General features: G+C 39.6%; 1 protein-coding gene across 8 annotated transcripts in view; it reads right to left on the bottom strand.

Moving 5' to 3' along the window:
* Positions 1-17,489, bottom strand: part of DCLK2 (doublecortin like kinase 2) — a 216,141-nt gene that overhangs the window by 68,202 nt on the left and 130,450 nt on the right. For 5 of the 8 annotated variants that reach the window (XR_006353556.1, XR_006353555.1, XM_043970686.1 and 2 more), the window contains exons 3-5: positions 7,864-7,966; positions 5,913-6,017; positions 4,508-4,558 (exon numbers count right to left, since the gene is read on the bottom strand). Coding sequence is in view for 5 of the 8 variants with exons in the window: in XM_043970686.1 (XP_043826621.1) it covers positions 4,508-4,558; positions 5,913-6,017; positions 7,864-7,966 (259 nt within the window). In the remaining 3 variants the exon portion in view is untranslated. The remainder of the gene's footprint in view (positions 1-4,507; positions 4,559-5,912; positions 6,018-7,863; positions 7,967-17,489) is intronic. The other 3 variants (XR_006353557.1, XM_043970689.1, XM_043970688.1) reach the window with 1 other exon arrangement.

Below are 17,489 nucleotides of genomic sequence, written 5' to 3'. Positions count from 1 at the left end.
TGCAGCTGCTCAATAATAGTTGTTGAGTTTTTATTGGTATATGTTCAGAAAACAAATTTGCTTTGCTAGATAACTTTGGAAGGATGTAAAAAACTAGAAGAAAATCAGTGATCACTGGGACCTACCATTTTCTCCAACTTTAAAATTTTAATTAAAAAAAATTTCTATGTCCTATTTCCCCCCAATACTTTACAAATATTAATAACTTAATACTTAAACCATGTCTAAACATTTTTCTAATAGAACTCCTAGCTAGTGATTTTCTTGTTCAGTTGTGGCCAACTCTTCATGACTGCATTTGGGGTTTTCTTGGCAAAGATCCTCGAGTGGTCTGCCGTTTCCTTCTCCAGCTCATTTTGCAGATGAGGAAACTGAGACAACCAGGGTTAAGTGACTTGCCCAGGGTCACACAATCAGTAAGTTTCTGAGGCCAGATTTGAACTCAGGAAGATGAGCCTTCACTCAGTGCACTACAGCACCACCTAGATGCCCTGATTTACTAATAATTGTAACTAAAAGTAGGGTCATAGACTTGGAGCTAGAAGAAGCCTAAGAGATTCCCCTAATCCAATCCTCTCATTTTTTCCCTTTTTTTTTTTTTCTGGGTGGGGCAATGAGGGTTAAGTGACTAGCACAGAGTCACACAGCTAGTAAGTGTCAAGTGTGTGAGGCCGGATTTGAACTCAGGTTGTCCTGAATCCAGGGCCAGTGCCACCTACCTCCCCCCCCACCCCTTCCCTCATTTTTAATATGAGGAAATCAAGGCTTTGTATACCCAAGGTCACACAGGTAATAACTGAACTGGGATTCAAACCCAGGTCTTCTGGCTCTAAACCCAATACTCTCTACTTTCCTAGGCAGCAGTTAATAGAATCCACAGAGCAACTGAGGGTAAAGTCAGGAAAAACTGAATTCAAATCCACTCACTTAGCAGCTGCATGATCCTAAGCAAGTCATTTAATCTGTTTTCCTCAGTTTCCTGAGCTATAATATGGGGATAATAAAAAAAAGCAGCACTGACCTCCAGGACTGTGGTGAGGATTGAGTGAGATAATTGTCAGGTGCATAGCCCAGTGCCTGGCACACAGTGGGGCTTAATAAATGCTTAGGTTCCCTCCTTCCCAAACATAATTCTCTCTTGAAAAAGAGCATTAAGTCGTATATACTATATCACCAGGTTACTGGATGCTGTAATAATAATTTATATCTAAACTAACATATAGCACTTGGTTTACAAAGTCCTTATTATTGGGGCCAAATTTGATATAGGGAGAGTTAATTTGGTGGCTCGCCTTAATATTGGGGATCAGAAAATAATGAGGGACCTCTAGGTCCAAAACTCTCTCCCCTCCAAACTGCCTTTTTTTGGATATTTCTCCCAGGCTAATAAGAAAGGAGATTAACAGCCTCTTTTCCACAAATGAATCGGGTTTTATTAATTGGAATAAAATACATAGCAAAGTTGAAATTAATAAAGTCAAAGACAAGGGAATAGGAAAAAAGAAAAATGGATAACTAACTAACTAACTATAACAAAAAGTCCATACAATCCCCAAACTTGCTTCCAGCTCAGCTAATTTCAAAGAGCCGGGCTTATTAATTCACCACCTGAGGTCTGTAGCTTCAATGGGAAACAGCTATTAAGCCAGGGCCCACCGGAGAAAACTGCCAGGAAAAACCTCTCTCTCTCATCTGATCCCACCAGCTCAAACAACCAGAAAGAGATTGTGCTCCCCTCAGCGAGCATTTACTCTCCCTCCCCCAAAAGGGGAGGTCCTTCAAACTGCCTGTGGAGAGTGATTTCTCCTGCTGACATCAACAGCATATGTCACTCAGGACAGGTGTGGTCCATCCCAATCAGTCTGCCAAATTCCATTATTTTACCACATTCCCCGCTTTGTTTCTTCGAGGAACACAGAGTGTTTCCTTGATGAAACATTATCCATGCAAAAGGCCAACCACATCCCCTAGGTAACTGGGTACTTTGCTGGCACTGGTAAATGTTTATTGGAAGAAAATAGACTTAAAAGATGATTTTCTTCTCCCTGAGGAATATTCCCCTACTTCTCCATTCTCAAAGAATAAGGTTACTCTTTTTCCCCCTTTAAACAATTTCTCCCTTGGTACAATGAAAGGTTTCCTAAGTCCAATTATTGCCACCTAAAGAAAACAAATTTAATACTTCCTAAAACCAATTCTGCCGGTGTTTACCCATCTGCATTTATCTAGACTATAAATTTGAGATGCTTGTTAAGCATTAATTTCAAAGGTTTTGTTTTTGTAGGACAGAGGAGGAGGTAGATCTATGTTTAGGAGATTAAACACCTTGACAACCTTACCCATGGCAATCTTTTTGATCTGGGTTAAAATCCTATTCTGTACTGCCACAGTTACACGATTACTATTTCTCTCTGAAATTCTGATGATTCCATGGCTCAATCATGGATGCTTTATGAAGGGCACTGCTAATGCAGCCTGTTAGGGTACATGATGTAAGTAAGGGGATGACTTGAGATTTCTTCTTCTACTTATGGAGATCAGATCACACAATGTATTTGCTGATCTTAACTTAATTACTGCAATTTAATTTACCTTCATCAGTTGGTAAGTCCTAGTTAGCTGCCTGAGGCAGCTAATAAAGGTCAAGACAGTTGCCTAGAATCTAAGCCTAGAGACAGCTAAAAGTGTCAGAAGTAGGATTTGAACTCAGATCTTCTTGACTCCAAATCCAGCATCTCTTCCCTAGTGCCTGCTTTTGGCAGCACTTATCCCACAATTTCTCCACAGATAAGGTAGGTCATATTTCTGAATACAAGAATACAGGCAGCTAGATGAGACAGTGGACAGAGTATTGGGTCTGGAGTCAGGAAGACCTGAGTTCAAATCCATCTTAAGAAACTTACTGGCTGTATGACCCTGGGGGAGTTACTTAATATCTATTTGCTTCAGTTTCCTCAACTATAAAATGGGGAGCAGAAGAGCATTTACTTCCTAGGGTTGTTGTGAGGATCAAATGAGATAATATTGGGGCAGCTAGATGGCGCAGTGGATAGAGCACCGGCCCTGGAGTCAGGAGTACCTGAGTTCAAATCCGGCCTCAGACACTTAATACTTAACTAGCTGTGTGACCCTGGGCAAGTCACTTAACCCCAATTGCCTCACTAAAAAAAAAAAAAAAAAAGAAAAAAAAAATGAGATAATATTTGTAAAGTCCTGCTATAGTTATCATAGTGCCTGGCAGACAGTAGGTGCTTAATAAATGCTTCTTTGCTTGTTTCCTTCCTTCCTTCCTTCTATCCCTTCCTCCCTTCCTTCCTTCCTTTCTTCCTTCCTTCCTACAAAAACTTCTAGGATTTGCTGGAAATAAGTCATATCTGGCATAAAGTCTCTCTCATAACATTCTTCCCTTTTTTTAGCTATAAAATATCAATTAAAGAAGGAAGGAAATTATTCAAATATAATAAAACTACATTCAAATCTCAATCATATAAACTTAGCTTTTTGACTTACCAAGACAAGTGATGTGCTGAGTAGGCACAAGGGTAACTTTTAAATAAAGAAGATCCAGCATACCCTGAGTGAGACTTTAAAATCCTACAGTAGTTTATGTTAAAAGAGTAGACTATCTTATCTACTCTACTGACCTCGGTCCAAGTTTTGAAACCATACTGAAATGTTGAGTACCTGCAGACCTTGTGTTATTTCAGAAGGTTTTTGTTATTTATAATCCAACTTCTTCCATCTTGTGTGGACTACAGCTTGGGATGGTTGATTTAGAGGACAAACACGCTATGAATCATGCTTCCAGTTAAAAAGAAAAAGACCATTCGTATTTGCAAACACTCTCACAGATTCAGATTAACAGAGGCTTCCCTGCTCTCATTGTTTTGAGACTTCCTCAGTCTGTACAAACACTTTCTCAACTCTATTTTGGATAATTCTCTCTTTCTCTCTCTCCTTAAAGAGAATCTCAGATCCTAAGATTAACTGCTTTTAGTCATTCCCTTAAACATACATATGTTTCTAGGTGCTACGGGACTTAGAACAAAACTAGCATATTGTTTCTAAGGCTCTGTTGCAAATGACAAGCAAATTTTATTTTATTTTTTTATCACTTCCCAGGTGGGGGAAGGGTTAAAGGAAAGGGGCAGAATTTGTAATTGAAAATAGAAAAAAATGTGTTTATCAGAAGCCCCATGGAGTGGGATGGTGGGGAGGGCTAGTGGTGCATCTACCTCAACTCACTTGTTACTGGAATTTAGCGAGCATACACGTGCATACACACACACACACACACACACACGCACGCACGCACGCACGCACAGAGGCATGGGAAGCTTCAGGCACCCCAAATCCTAGGGTGCATTTTGCACTGTGCAGACAGATTGATGCCCACTGGAACAAGCTCAGATGCATTCATGGAAATGGAAGGAAAGAGAATGGAACAGCAATAGCAGCAGCAGCAGCAGCAGCACCAGCAGCATCACAACCCTAGTGAATGGCTCACCTGGGGATTTAGCTGTAGAATGAGCAGTGGAGTAGAGGCCACCCCTCTTTACTGTACACATTCAGTACAAACAAAGGAGGAAACATTAAGGAGAATAGTTATTCAATAGATCTAAACGTGCATAAAGACAGATAGATAGAAAGGGCATAACAACCAAAGAATCAAAAAGAGGGGAGGAGGGGGCCGTGGGAGGGTAGGGAGAAAGAAGAGGAGAGTGGTAATAGCAAGTCAGGTTCAAGTTAAATCTCAAAGGTTAGTGTCTCATTTTCACAAACTCTTGAGGCTTAAGACAGGTTCTGGGGATGGCACCAAGAAAATGGTGAGACAATTTTTGCCTTTTCTGGTCTCGTCATTGTCTGCTTTTTTCTTTTTCAAGATTTCTTCACTTCAATCAGTAACTCTAGCAGACTTTCAAATTGGTTCACCCAAATTACTAGAAAGGAACCTCCACATAAAAGTCACTTATATTGGTTTTAATGTGGACTTAATTTTAAAATGGTTTTTCAGTAGCAGGAACTAAAAATGAGGCAGCCATAAGATTAGTGTGGATCTAAAGAGAGAGCTCCAGGCCTGAAAGAAATAAACCTGAAGCTTGTTTTTTTAAATAAAAATTAAAAAGTAGCAATGGCATTTTTAAGCATTACTTTTGAAAACTATAATGTTACTATTAAAGAAGCTGACGTGGAAAAAAAACAATAGAAATTTAACAAGCTAATTCTGGGGAGGTAAATGTATTGGTCTTTAAAAAAATTTGGCAACACTAAGGGAGAGTACCCATTTTTACAATTCTTGTTATGCTAAGACCAGAAGAAGACACTAATCTGTGATAAATGCTGTACTTCACAGAATGTCTATATAAAAATCAGCATCTTTCTCAGAAGAGAAATTAACAGTCTTGGCCAACACACTTAACTTTTCAGGGAATTTTGGTTTTTTAAAAACAATGTTAGCTGGATATTAGTGCCTTGCTAGTGATTGCCACTTATTCACTATGAGTCAAGGTTTATTCTGGGGAACTTTTCATTGGTAAATTTTGGGTACTTCCACATCTGTTACCTAAAGATGCACTTGTAAAAAAAAACTCAAAGGGAAACCCCAAATGGTTTTCAGTGTGATGAATGGTGAAAAAAATCCTATGACTATCAATGCAAATTCCACATGTAGAACATGAGCCTTCAATGTGAATTTCCTCAGCTTCAAATCTTCTCTTATTTTCGGAAAGTGTAATATGAGGACCTGTCAAACTCATGTGCACAACATGCATGAATACTGTTTTCTTAGGTTCGTTTCACTCACAAAGTTGAAACTTCATTGCAAGGCAAGGATATCCTCCCCATAAAAGCAGGAAAAAAAATACCCAACAAATATCCAATGTTCTGAACACCCACTCCTTTTTCATTAGTACCTGAGGCAGGTGATTTGCTGCGACGTGAAGGCCCAGGACTTTTGGATCCAGACTGCTTAGTCGTACCATGGGAACGAGAATATGATGACTTCAAGACACGGCACTCTAGTGAGGAACAGATGGAGTTTTAAATATATCTGGTTTCAGAACTAGACCCAAAGCAAATCATGGACAGTGGAAATTTACTGTGCTAGAAACCTAGCTTGACATTTCCTTATTATTGTTAAGCAACATTAATAATAAAAAAAAAAGCAAGTATCACAAGTCTAACAACGTTAGAACCACAAATCATGCTTGAATTTATCTTCCGTTGAGCTGGTGCTGCTAAGTTAGGAGGTAATGTACTTTTTCCTGACCTATTCCATGTCAAAAAAAAAAAAATTATTCCCAGGCATGGAAAAAGTGAAATGGGAGGAGGCAAGAAAGATTGTGCCTAATGTTTCACCTGGTTCCACCCTTCAACAGGAAATAAACTCTTTGGCCCAACTAGAATGTTGATGAATCTCTACCTACAGCTTAATATAAATCCAATTCTAATATCATCCTACTTGGGGGAGGGAAGAGGGGAAGCAAGGAGGAAACACTCAGGAATGCTGAGAGTCACTATAGCATGATGCAGGAAGTACTAGATTTGGAGTCAGAGAAAGCCTGTGTTCAAATCCCGACTGAAATATTTACTAGATCTGTCACCTGACCTCTCTTTGCTTCAGTTTCCTTACCTGTCAATTAGGGATAATACCGCCTTAAGTTAAATGACTTGGCAAGCTCACATGGCTATTGAGGGACAGGTCCTCCAACTTCTAGTCAAATATTCTTTCTTAATAAACCTCTGGTGACAGATGTGAGAGGATGAACAAAAATGGAACATATCACAGGCAAAGGATTTCCTATATGGAACTGAAAGGTAAAGTACTAGAAATGGAAAATCTTAGCAACTCAACAAAGTTATAATTCTATTCATTTTGATATCATTTTAAAAGGCACATTCTTCAACTCATTTTTTGCAGTTATTATAGACTCCTTAAAAATGCTGTGAAAATCCAAAAGGATATCTTGCTTGGGGGGTGGGGCCAGTACTCACTGAAGGCAAGCTGCCTTTGGATAAGTCACCTCCTTCCTGGCTTTTCTGGAACATTCCACGTTCCTATGCTTGCATTTCCCATTTGTTTCTAGTTCTTTTAACCCTCCCTTAGCCAATCCTTAGCATCTCCCTGCCTATGACATTACTTATGAGAAACCAACCAGTCACCTGATTGAGAAACTGCTCCTTCCCTATAAAATCCATTACTGTCACTGTCTCACTGAGTATCCTTTTATGAAAGTGAGGGAACGTCAGCTATTCTACCTATGAGCTACGAGATGGAGGAAAGGCTGGTGAAGCTGGTCATACAAAGGTGGCAACTCAAAGAACCATTGCTGATCCTCCCTTTTTCCTCTAGACATGTTCTGAAGGACATCACAGTCAAGATTCCAGGGAACATTCTGGTTGTACCTTTCCCTTGCTGTCTCTATCATCCATGCCTCTACAGCTAGGCTGGAAAAGACACAACCTTTGTCTGGCTTAGATTCCTCATTTGTAAAAAAGAGGAAAACAATAGCACTTCCCTGCCAGTCCTTTTGTAAAGATAAAATGAGATAATATTTATAAAGTGCTTTGCAAACCTTAAAGTATTATGTAACTGCTTATCATTATAATTACTATTTTACTAGTAATATATTAGTAATAATAATAATAATTAATATTATTATCTGGGGGTTTAATTTCCAGTCTTGGGCATGCCATAATAAAGGTCCATTGCCTTATATAATACTGGCCCATCTGATCCTTTTGTGAAACTCTCTCAATATGTGCTGGTATAGACTATAAGAAACTGAAGAAATAATCCTAAAGACAGCAATACAGTGAAAAAGAAAGTATAGATGTTAAGAGGTTTCAAATTCATATCCTTACCACTGTGATCCAAGACAAAGTCATCTTGGGCATAACGGAATTTTTCAGGTCCACAGGCAATAAAAACATCATCATCACCAAAAAAGTCTTGTAGGCAAGTAACCTGAAAAACGCACCATCACAAATAAAGTATTTTAATTGAAATGGAAAGATAAGGGAGAAAATCGATTCTTTAAAAAATAGCACAGGTTTAGAAATGGTAAAAAAAAAAAAACCTCAGTATTTATACAGAAAATGTAATGTTAGTACTTCATATACTTCCCTATATTACTCTCCACTACTTTCTTAATTTGATTCCATGAGTGATGCGCTAACTCTGCCGTTTAGGGTTTTTTATGGTAAAAGATCAGTTACTTTTGATAATGCTTTAGGGTTTGGGGTCTTTGGGAGAGTGAGGGGGAGATCAATAAAGCTGGAAAGGTTATTAGAAGTCATTCAGGGGGCAACTAGGTGGCGCAGTGGATAGACCACTGGCCTTGGAGTCAGGAGTACCTGAGTTCAAATCCGGCCTCAGACCCTTAACACTTACTAGCTGTGTGACCCTGGGCAAGTCACTTAACCCCAATTGCCTCACTTTAATAAAAAAAAAAAGTCATTCAGTCTGTGTCCCTCATTTTACAGATGGGAAAATGGAGACCCCCCCCACAAAAAAAAAAGGTCAATGTATTTTGTCCAAGGTCAACCAATATGAAGTGACAGAGGTAGAACTTTAACTCGAGTCCTCGGACTCGAGCATTCTTTCTCCTGCACCATACTGCTGAGATCTGCTGAGGCACATGGGATCACAGTCTCAAGAATTACAACAACCAAGGAAGGCAGGTACTTCTTTTATCTCTGTTTTACGCTTTGAGGAAATGGAGACAGAAATTAAGTGACTTGCCCAGAGATAAACAGCTAGTAAGTATCTGAGGGCAGTTTTGAACTCAAGTCTTCCTGATTCCAAGCCTAGCACTCTATCCATTGTACCACCAGCTGCCTTTTCTTATTATAAGACCAACTTACCTTCTTTTCCAGTCGACTATCATTCCATAAACAAGCTTTGTTCAATACCTTGTACTACGTACAAGGGATATAATTACAAAAGGGCAACAGTTCCCCTAATCGGCGTATAAACTCCATTAGGGGACTTAACATTTCTACAGATAAGTAAATACAAGATATATACAAAAATAAATAGAATGATGCAGGGGGTTGGGGGGGGGTAGAACATTAATAACTGAAGAGATGGGGGAAAGCCTCTTCAAAGAGATAGGTTGTCCTTGAGCTGAGCCTCAAATAAGTTAAGGGTTCCAGGAAGTGAAGGGGCGGGGGGGGGGGGGCGCGGGGAGAATACAGAGCATTCTAGACATGGGAGACACTCTGTGAAAAGGCACAGAAGTAAGAAATTGAATGTCACATACACACATGACCAGTTGAGTTGAAGCATGGAGTGTATGTGAGGGGGCACCATTTGTAATCAGCCTGGAAAGATAGAAAGATAGGCTGAATCCAGCCAGGGAAGGTATGTACAGGTTATCCTAAAGCCGAGCGTGTATTTGATCCTAAAGGCAATAAACAGGTAGACAATGAAAGTTCTTGAGCAGAGAAGTGACACAGTCAGACCTACATGTCATGACTAACAATTCTGACAGCTATACAGAGGGATGTATTGGAAATAGGAAAGAGGGGATACAGGAAGACCTAATTGGAGGCTGCTGTAATAGTCCAGTTGAGAGGTGATAAGAGCCTATACTAGGGGGCTTGTGGTATGACTGATAGGTTGTGAGGGATACTTCTCTCGCTGATGGCTTTTAAATTTTTTTATTTTTTATTTTTAGTGAGGCAATTGGGGTTAAGTGACTTGCCCAGGGTCACACAGCTAGTAAGTGTTAAGTGTCTGAGGCCAGATTTGAACTCAGGTACTCCTGACTCCAGGGCTGGTGCTCTATCCACTGTGCCACCTAGCTGCCCCTGATGACTTTTAAGTAGTTTTGTATACTCCAGGCATCATTGGAGTCTATTTGCACCCAGCATTCCCTCAGGATTACTTGTACTTTTGATTCTTCCAAGATCGCAATACTCCATGATTCACAACCACATAGTATCACCATGAGAATCATAGTGTTAAAGAAATGGACTTTCATGGCAGTGGGCAGTTTGAAATCATTGAAAGAAAACATCATTCAGGGGCAGCTAGGTGGTGCAGTGAATAAAGCACTGGCCCTGGATTCAGGAGGACCTGAGTTCAAATGCGGCCTCAGACACTTGACACTTACTAGCTGTGTAACCCTGGGCAAGTCACTCAACCCTCATTGCCCTGTCCCCCAAAAAAAGCATCATTCAACTTCTCAAATTCAGTCTAATATTTTCCTCTTCCTTAATTCCTGCCTCAGATGGAATCATTAAAATATTGATTGAGAATCTAATATTTTTTCCCAAATGGAAGATGAAGAAGCAAATCATTTTTCCCTGTGCTTTCCTTTTTTCTTTTTCATTTCTATCTGGCTCACTTAATTCTCAATTCTGATAGTTCAAAAAGAACAGGATTTTATTTTATTTGATCAAATAGGATTTGATTCATTAAGCAACCTTTCATAGCAAACATAAAAATCACATCACTTTGTAATGTATTTACACCCTGCATGGATGATGCTGTTCTTTTAACTGTCTAACCAGGTCTTTAATTTTTAAAAATTTTATTGCAGGGAAATATTTCATATGGTGCTCAATTAGTGGATATTTATCCCACTAGAATAAATGATTAAGCTACTGATTATGCCTCACTAAGAGCATTTTGTAAATCTGGAGACTGGAGCAGACTAAAAAGGTAGCTCACATTTCTATAACAGTTCTATTAAATGCTTTGTGCCTTGGGTATCAACTGCCTAATCTATCTTTTAATGATCTCGCTCACCACCAGCAGTATGTATTTCTGAGTTTGGCTTACACCAAGAAGGCAGCAGGTGGCATCTCTCTCTTTAGTGAAAGAAGAGCTAAATAAAAACTGCTGATTCCAATAAACTCCAGGCTTCAATTGTGCTAAGGTTTGCCTCAAATAATGGGTGCAATTAAGAGTTCACATTTCTGTGGTGCTTTATGGTTTATAAAGCACTTCCCTCAAAACAACATTCTGGCTGAGGTGGTTCAACAGCTATGCTTGTTTAGCCCATGAGGAAATGGAGACTCAGAGAAGTTAAATAATTTGCCTATGGTCACACAGCTAGTAAGCACCAGAGTTGGGGTTGAGCCAAGGTCTTTAGAGGTGAAGTCTGATGTTCTTTTCACGTGCTGTCTTATGAATTGTTTCCTACCCCTTCAAAGCAGGGGAGGGGATGGTAATAATAGCTTGCATTTTTATAGGACTTTAAAGGTTTGCAAAGCTCTTTACCCATTGTCTTATGTGTGCTGCATAACAGCCCTGCTCAGTAGAAACTACTTTTTTAGATTTCCACATACCCCCTCCATTTTATAGGTAACAGTAATCATAGCTAAGATTTATATAGTGCTTACTACATGCCAGTCACTATGCTGAGTACTATACAATCATTATCTCATGTGATGCTGACAGCAACCCTGGGAGGCAAGTGCTATTCTCCCCCATTTAACAGGTGAGGAAACAGAGGCAGACATCTGTTAAGTGCCTTGCCCAGGGTCACTCAGGGTATTATCTGAGGCAAGATTTGAACTCAGGTCTTCCTGACTCCAAGCCCGGTGCTCTATCCAGTGGAATATAGAGCTGCCTCCAGAAGAGAATCATGCCCACAGAAAACCAACATGTATCCCCTTATCTCAATTCAGCAAAATAAATAATTTTAGGCTCCTGATAAACTTCTACAAGTGTCATGCATCCGCCTGCATCAATTGCCAGGAAACCACAGATCAACAGCTACTTTCTATACAAGCTCTTTCCTGATCCCCCTACCTGTTAATGTTTTTTTTTTTAATTTTTTAATATTACTGGGCATAGATTCTGTGTACATACTGCACCCAGCTAGCAGAATGGAAGCTCTTGGAGAACAGAAACTTTTCATTCTAGTCTTTGTCTACCCATTGCTTTGGGCAACTAGGTGGCACCACAGTGCACAGAGCACTGAGCCTGGAGTCATCTTCCTGAGTTCAAATCTGTCCTCAGGCACTGACTAGTTGTGTGACCCTGGGCAAGTCACTTAACCTCTGTTTGCCTCAGTTTCCTCATCTGTAAAATGGGGCCAATAAAATAGCATCTTCCTCCCAGCGTTGTTGTGAGGATCAAAATCAGGCCACACATCAAGTGCTATATGTGTTAGTTATCGTTGTTGTTATTAACAACTTTGACACGGCCACTGCCCTAGTGTGGACCCTCATCGTCTCATGCCTAGACCATTACAGCGGCCTGCAGGTTGTTCTCTCTCAATTTCTCCTCACTCCGGTCTATCCTTCATTCAGCAAAGCAATCTTCCTCATGTGAAGGCTTGACCAAAGCTTCCCCACTCAATAAACTTCAGTGACTCCCTATGAACTCTAGGATCAAATAGGAAACCCTCTCATTTTTTTCAGCCCTCCATAACTTGGTCCCTTTCTACCATGCCATTCTTCACACACCTTATTTCCCCCACACCTCCACATATCTAGTAACACTGGACTCCTTGTTGTTTTTCAAACAATACTCTTTATTTCCTGACTATTTTCACTGGCTGTCCTCCATGCCTCGAATGCTCTCTCTCTTCTCTCCTTTACGTTCTGGCTTTCTTCAAAAACTCAGCTAGGTGGCGCAGTAGATAAAGCACCCGCCCTGGATTCAGGAGGACCCAAGTTCAAATCTGACCTCAGACACTTGGCACTAGCTGTGTGACTCTGGGCAAATCACTTAGCCCTCATTGCCCCACAACACCCCACCACCACCACCACCACCCACACAAACTCATTTAAAATCCCACCTCCTACAAAGAAGACTTTCCCAATCTCCCTTTATGTTAGTGTCATGTCCGTTCCCCCCCCCCGCCCCCACCGTGAGATTATCTCAATTAATACTGAACCTATCTTGTTTGTACATAGTTTATACACCTGGACAGGTAGGTGGAGCATTGAATAGAACCCACAGGAACACCAAGTTCAAGTCTGAACTCAGACACTTACTAGCTGTATAACTCTAATCAAATCACTTAACCTCTGTTTATCTATTTCTTAATTGTAAAATGGAGATTAATAATAGTAGGTATGTATCTCAAAGGGCTATTGTGAATTTCAAGTGAGATAATATTGGTAAAGCACTTAGCATAATGCCTGTCCCACAGTAGGTGCTACATAAATACTGGCATTGTTTGACAACAAACACCACTAGCCTAAACTGAGTCTCACACATAAAATGGAGAAATTATTTTGGAGGTCTCTTTTGAATGTTAGTGTTCAGAGGCAGCAAAATATTGGCCTAAAGAGGTATTTTCCTGGTTGGCACCCTCTCTTAAAGAGAACTCTTTGGTTAGGAAGTCTGTTTAGTGGCATCCTTACTTCTCTGTAAAAGGGGTGGAGGAACTTCCAACTATTTATCGGTTAGAACTCCCCAGCCAGTAGTCCATCTCAGGTGCATGTTCTGTTCCTCTGGATAGCTCTTAGCTTTAAATGTTCCAGCATAGCATTAAATAATCACTAACAATAATGCTGATTGCAGAAGCTGAGATCTGGAACACCCCAGCTTTGGCTGGACACCAAAGTGCTAAGCAATTCAATGAATACACATGCATGTAACAGATATGGCAGCATGGAAATCAGCCTTGGTAATGAAAAAAAAAAGACAACAGGATGGATTCGCCATCATCTGCCGTCTGGTGGGTGGTGGTCTCTGATTGAATCCCATCTCTAGGGTAGCATAAGGGGTTTTTGGCACTGCCTAAAATGATAGTCCCATCTCCAATCGTAGAGAAAGCATTACTTCTGGAAAGAACAGAAGAAAGCATCCAGCCCCTATAGTGTTTCTGAAAGCTTTAGAGAAAATGAAAACGTTATGAGCAGAAACTCATCAAATATTACATATATTTGCAGCTGAGCAGGCAGTGAAAAGATTGCACGATAGCAGATGGTACGAACAGGTTTCATTATATAAACAATGAGTAAACAAGGGAGGAAATTGGGGCAATTTTTTCCTCTTTATCACCACTGGTTTATAATTCCAAGTCCATTGTCATTTCTTCCCCATGTAGGACATTTCAGCCACAGTCATTGCTGTATTTTTTTAAACTATAACTTGAACACATTCTACAAAAGGAACACCAGGTGGCATGTCAGTGAGTTTTATGTTACAGCCATGGACTAACCAATGGCTATAGTCCACATCATAGAAAAATGATTAGTGAGTTCACAGAAAAGGCTCTGTTTATACTTTTATTGCTGCTTTAAGCAAAATCTTTTGCCTGGATTAAAAATGCCAGCACGTGAAAGGTGCTGGACGGGTACTATACAATTTTGTAACGCACAGCTTGTGTGACCTTCCAACAATTTTACTGACTCAAGACTTCAACTGGGGAAAGATATCTATCTTAAAGCCAAGCAATGATCAGACCTGACAACTCAAATTCCAAAAATCGTTACACATGGAATTTATTGTTCATGAAGATTTTATTAGATGGTGGTCTTTAGGGGCAGCTAGGTGGCACAGTGGATAGAGCACTGGCCCTGTATTCAGGAGGTCTTGAGTTCAAATCTGGCCTCAGACACTTGACACTTACTAGCTGCGTGACCCTAGGCAAGTCACTTAACACCAATTGCCTCACAAAAAAAAAGAATAAAAAAAAAAGAAAAAAAAAAGATGGTGGTCTTTAGCATCACGCTTGTGTGCACGGGCATACAAGACATACACACACAGAGTAAACAAATGTAGGCATTATAAAGGCAGTGAGTGAGGAAGAAGCATTACAAAATTAATCATGGTCCTTATGGCCAACCTAAAACATGTATTCTTATTTTCTCAGAAATTGTTACCTTTTAGTAGACACTTTAATGACCAAGAAGTATATGTAGAGACAGTGCCTGACCTGGAGTCAGAAAGTAATGGGTTCAAATCCAGTTTCCAACTTAATAGCAGTGTGATCGTGAGCAACCATTTAGCTTTTCTGACCCTTAATCCTCAATCTATAAAATGGGGAAAGCATCTGTAGTAACTGTCTAACAAAGCTTCCAAGGGCATAATAATTTAAAGCCCTCTTTAAATGCCAATAACTATTATTATTATAACTTTGTTTCACAAATGGGATTGTACATTCTGGCACTAGGATGCCATGGAAAGAATGTTGGATCTGGAGTCAGAGGAAAGGACTTGGGTTCAAATCTTTACTTTGCTTTACTCCCTTGGGTGAATCATTTCAATTCTCTGGGCTTCAGTTTTCTCTTCAGTAAAAATGAGGCAGCTGGACTCAACATCCCTTCCAGCTTGAAATCTATGATCCCATGATCCTAAATACTTTCTAAGTGACAGATCTGAAGCAAAACTTAGAGTCAGACTTAAGATAAAAATCTCTGTAACTGAAATACAAACAGGATTTGCATTAATTGGCTAATGTGTTCCTGTTTATAAACATCAATCTTTATCCAAGACATATATGTATATATACAGCACATCTGAAATCAAGGCTTGGCTTTTCATTAATCAAAATGACTAAGAATTAAAACAATACAAGGATAATATTAACAATAGCTAAATGAATGATGCTGACATTAACCAGATAAAACCACTTGAAGCATAGTGGACATTACAATGTCAAAATTAGTACCATGGATCACTCTTTAGTCTATGTAGAGCACAGCGGAGTCTTTCGCTGTCATACAAGTTTTAAAATATCCTCTCTTAACTAATGTTTATTGATTTGAAGGGAATTTTCACCAAATGTTACAAAGCACAGTGAAAGTACACTCTGTGATTCACCATTTTAATGATATTTACAAGAGACCTATAATGGAGTTTTTAAATAGAGAAGTAATGATTGCTTTTCTCATTCCTAATGGTGGCACATGTTTATCATTTTAAGAATTTTCCATTCAATGTATTTATTACTCTTTACCATGTGCTATTTTTAGTGTGGAGAGGAGGTGATAGAGGAATACTTTCTCTGTATCATAAAGTTTAAGAAGTTGAGCAGAAGTTAAGAAAATCCAAAAGAATAACTGATCTACATGAAGCAACTTTTTAATATATTAGCTTTTTAAAACTGTTTAGTCATTTTTCAGTCATGTCCAACTCTTTGTGACCCCATTTTAGGGTTTTCTTGGCAAAAATACTGAAGTGGTTTGCCATTTCTTTCTCCAGCTCATTTTACAGATGAAGAAACAAAGGCAAATAGGGTTAAGTGACTTGCTCAGGGCCACAGAGCAGTTGTTTGTCCTTTGTTCCCAAAGAGTTCCATGACCATCAGGTGATATCATGACTTGCAGTGAATTGGATTTAAGTGAGAGAGGGCTGTGCAAGGTCACCAACCTCACTCTTTTTTTCTAGAGCCATCTGGGTCCAGTGGCGATAGATAGATAGATAGAGAGAGAGAGAGAGAGAGAGAGAGAGAGAGAGAGAGAGAGAGAGAGAGAGAGAGATGACTGGAGATGGCCCTGGATGTTTAAGGCAATTGGGGTTAAGAAACTTGCCCAATTGGGGCAGCTAGGTGGTGCAATGGATAAAGCACTGGCCCTGAATTTAGGAGTACCTGAGTTCAAATCCAGCTTCAGACAATGACACTTACTAGTTTTGTGACCCTGGGCAAGTCATTTAAGCCTCATTGCCCCACCAAAACAAAAAACAAAAACAAAACAAAATAAACAAAACAAAAAAAGAAACTTGCCCAAAGTCACACAGCCAGTAAGTATCTGAGGTGAGATTTGAACTCAGGTCCACCTGACTCCAGGGCCAGTGTTTTATCCACTGCACCACCTAACTGCCCCAAGGTCACACAGCTAGTAAGTGTAGGGCAGATTTGAACTCTGGTCTTTCTGACTTCAGGCCCAGCACTTTATGCACTATGTCGCCACCTGGCGGCCTTATATCAGCTTCTACCTGCCCTTGCTGTACGAAGTTTGGAATGTTTCAGAGAAAAAGAAAAATGTCTTAGAAAATTAACAAAGAGGAATGTCTAGAACTCTCGAATATTTTTTCAACCAGAAAATGATAATACTAATACTACCTAGCATTTGTAGAGTGTTTTAAGGTTTGCAAAGCACTTTACAAATATTATCTTATTTTTTATACTCACAAGAATCCTGGGAGGTAAACCCTTGTCTAATAGTTTGAAGTTTACAAAGTGATTACTATATTATCTTATACATTATCATTTTATATTCCAAATAAGTGATAGTTCCATATTATGATTCCACATATTCTCATATTTGAGCCTCATAGAACCCAGTGAAGTAGGTGCAAAACAACCTTATTATTACTATTCTCATTTTAAAGATGAAGAAATAAATTGTTTTGTTTTGTTTTGTTTTTTTGTGGGGCAATGGGGGTTAAGTGACTTGCCCAGGGTCACACAGCTAGTAAGTGTCAAGTGTCTGAGGTCGGATTTGAACTCAGGTATGCCTGAATCCAGGGCCGGTGCTTAATCCACTGCGTCACCTAGCTGCCCCAAAATAAATAGTTTTAATAGATGAAGAGACTCTCTCTGGGTCACCAAGAGAGAAAGCTTCCGGGGCTA

This window comes from Dromiciops gliroides, chromosome 6 (genome assembly GCF_019393635.1).
Source record: "Dromiciops gliroides isolate mDroGli1 chromosome 6, mDroGli1.pri, whole genome shotgun sequence".
Taxonomy (NCBI): Eukaryota; Metazoa; Chordata; class Mammalia; order Microbiotheria; family Microbiotheriidae; genus Dromiciops; species Dromiciops gliroides.
The sequence above is the reverse complement of the archived record's forward strand: the minus strand, read 5'-3'. Positions and strand labels throughout refer to the sequence as shown.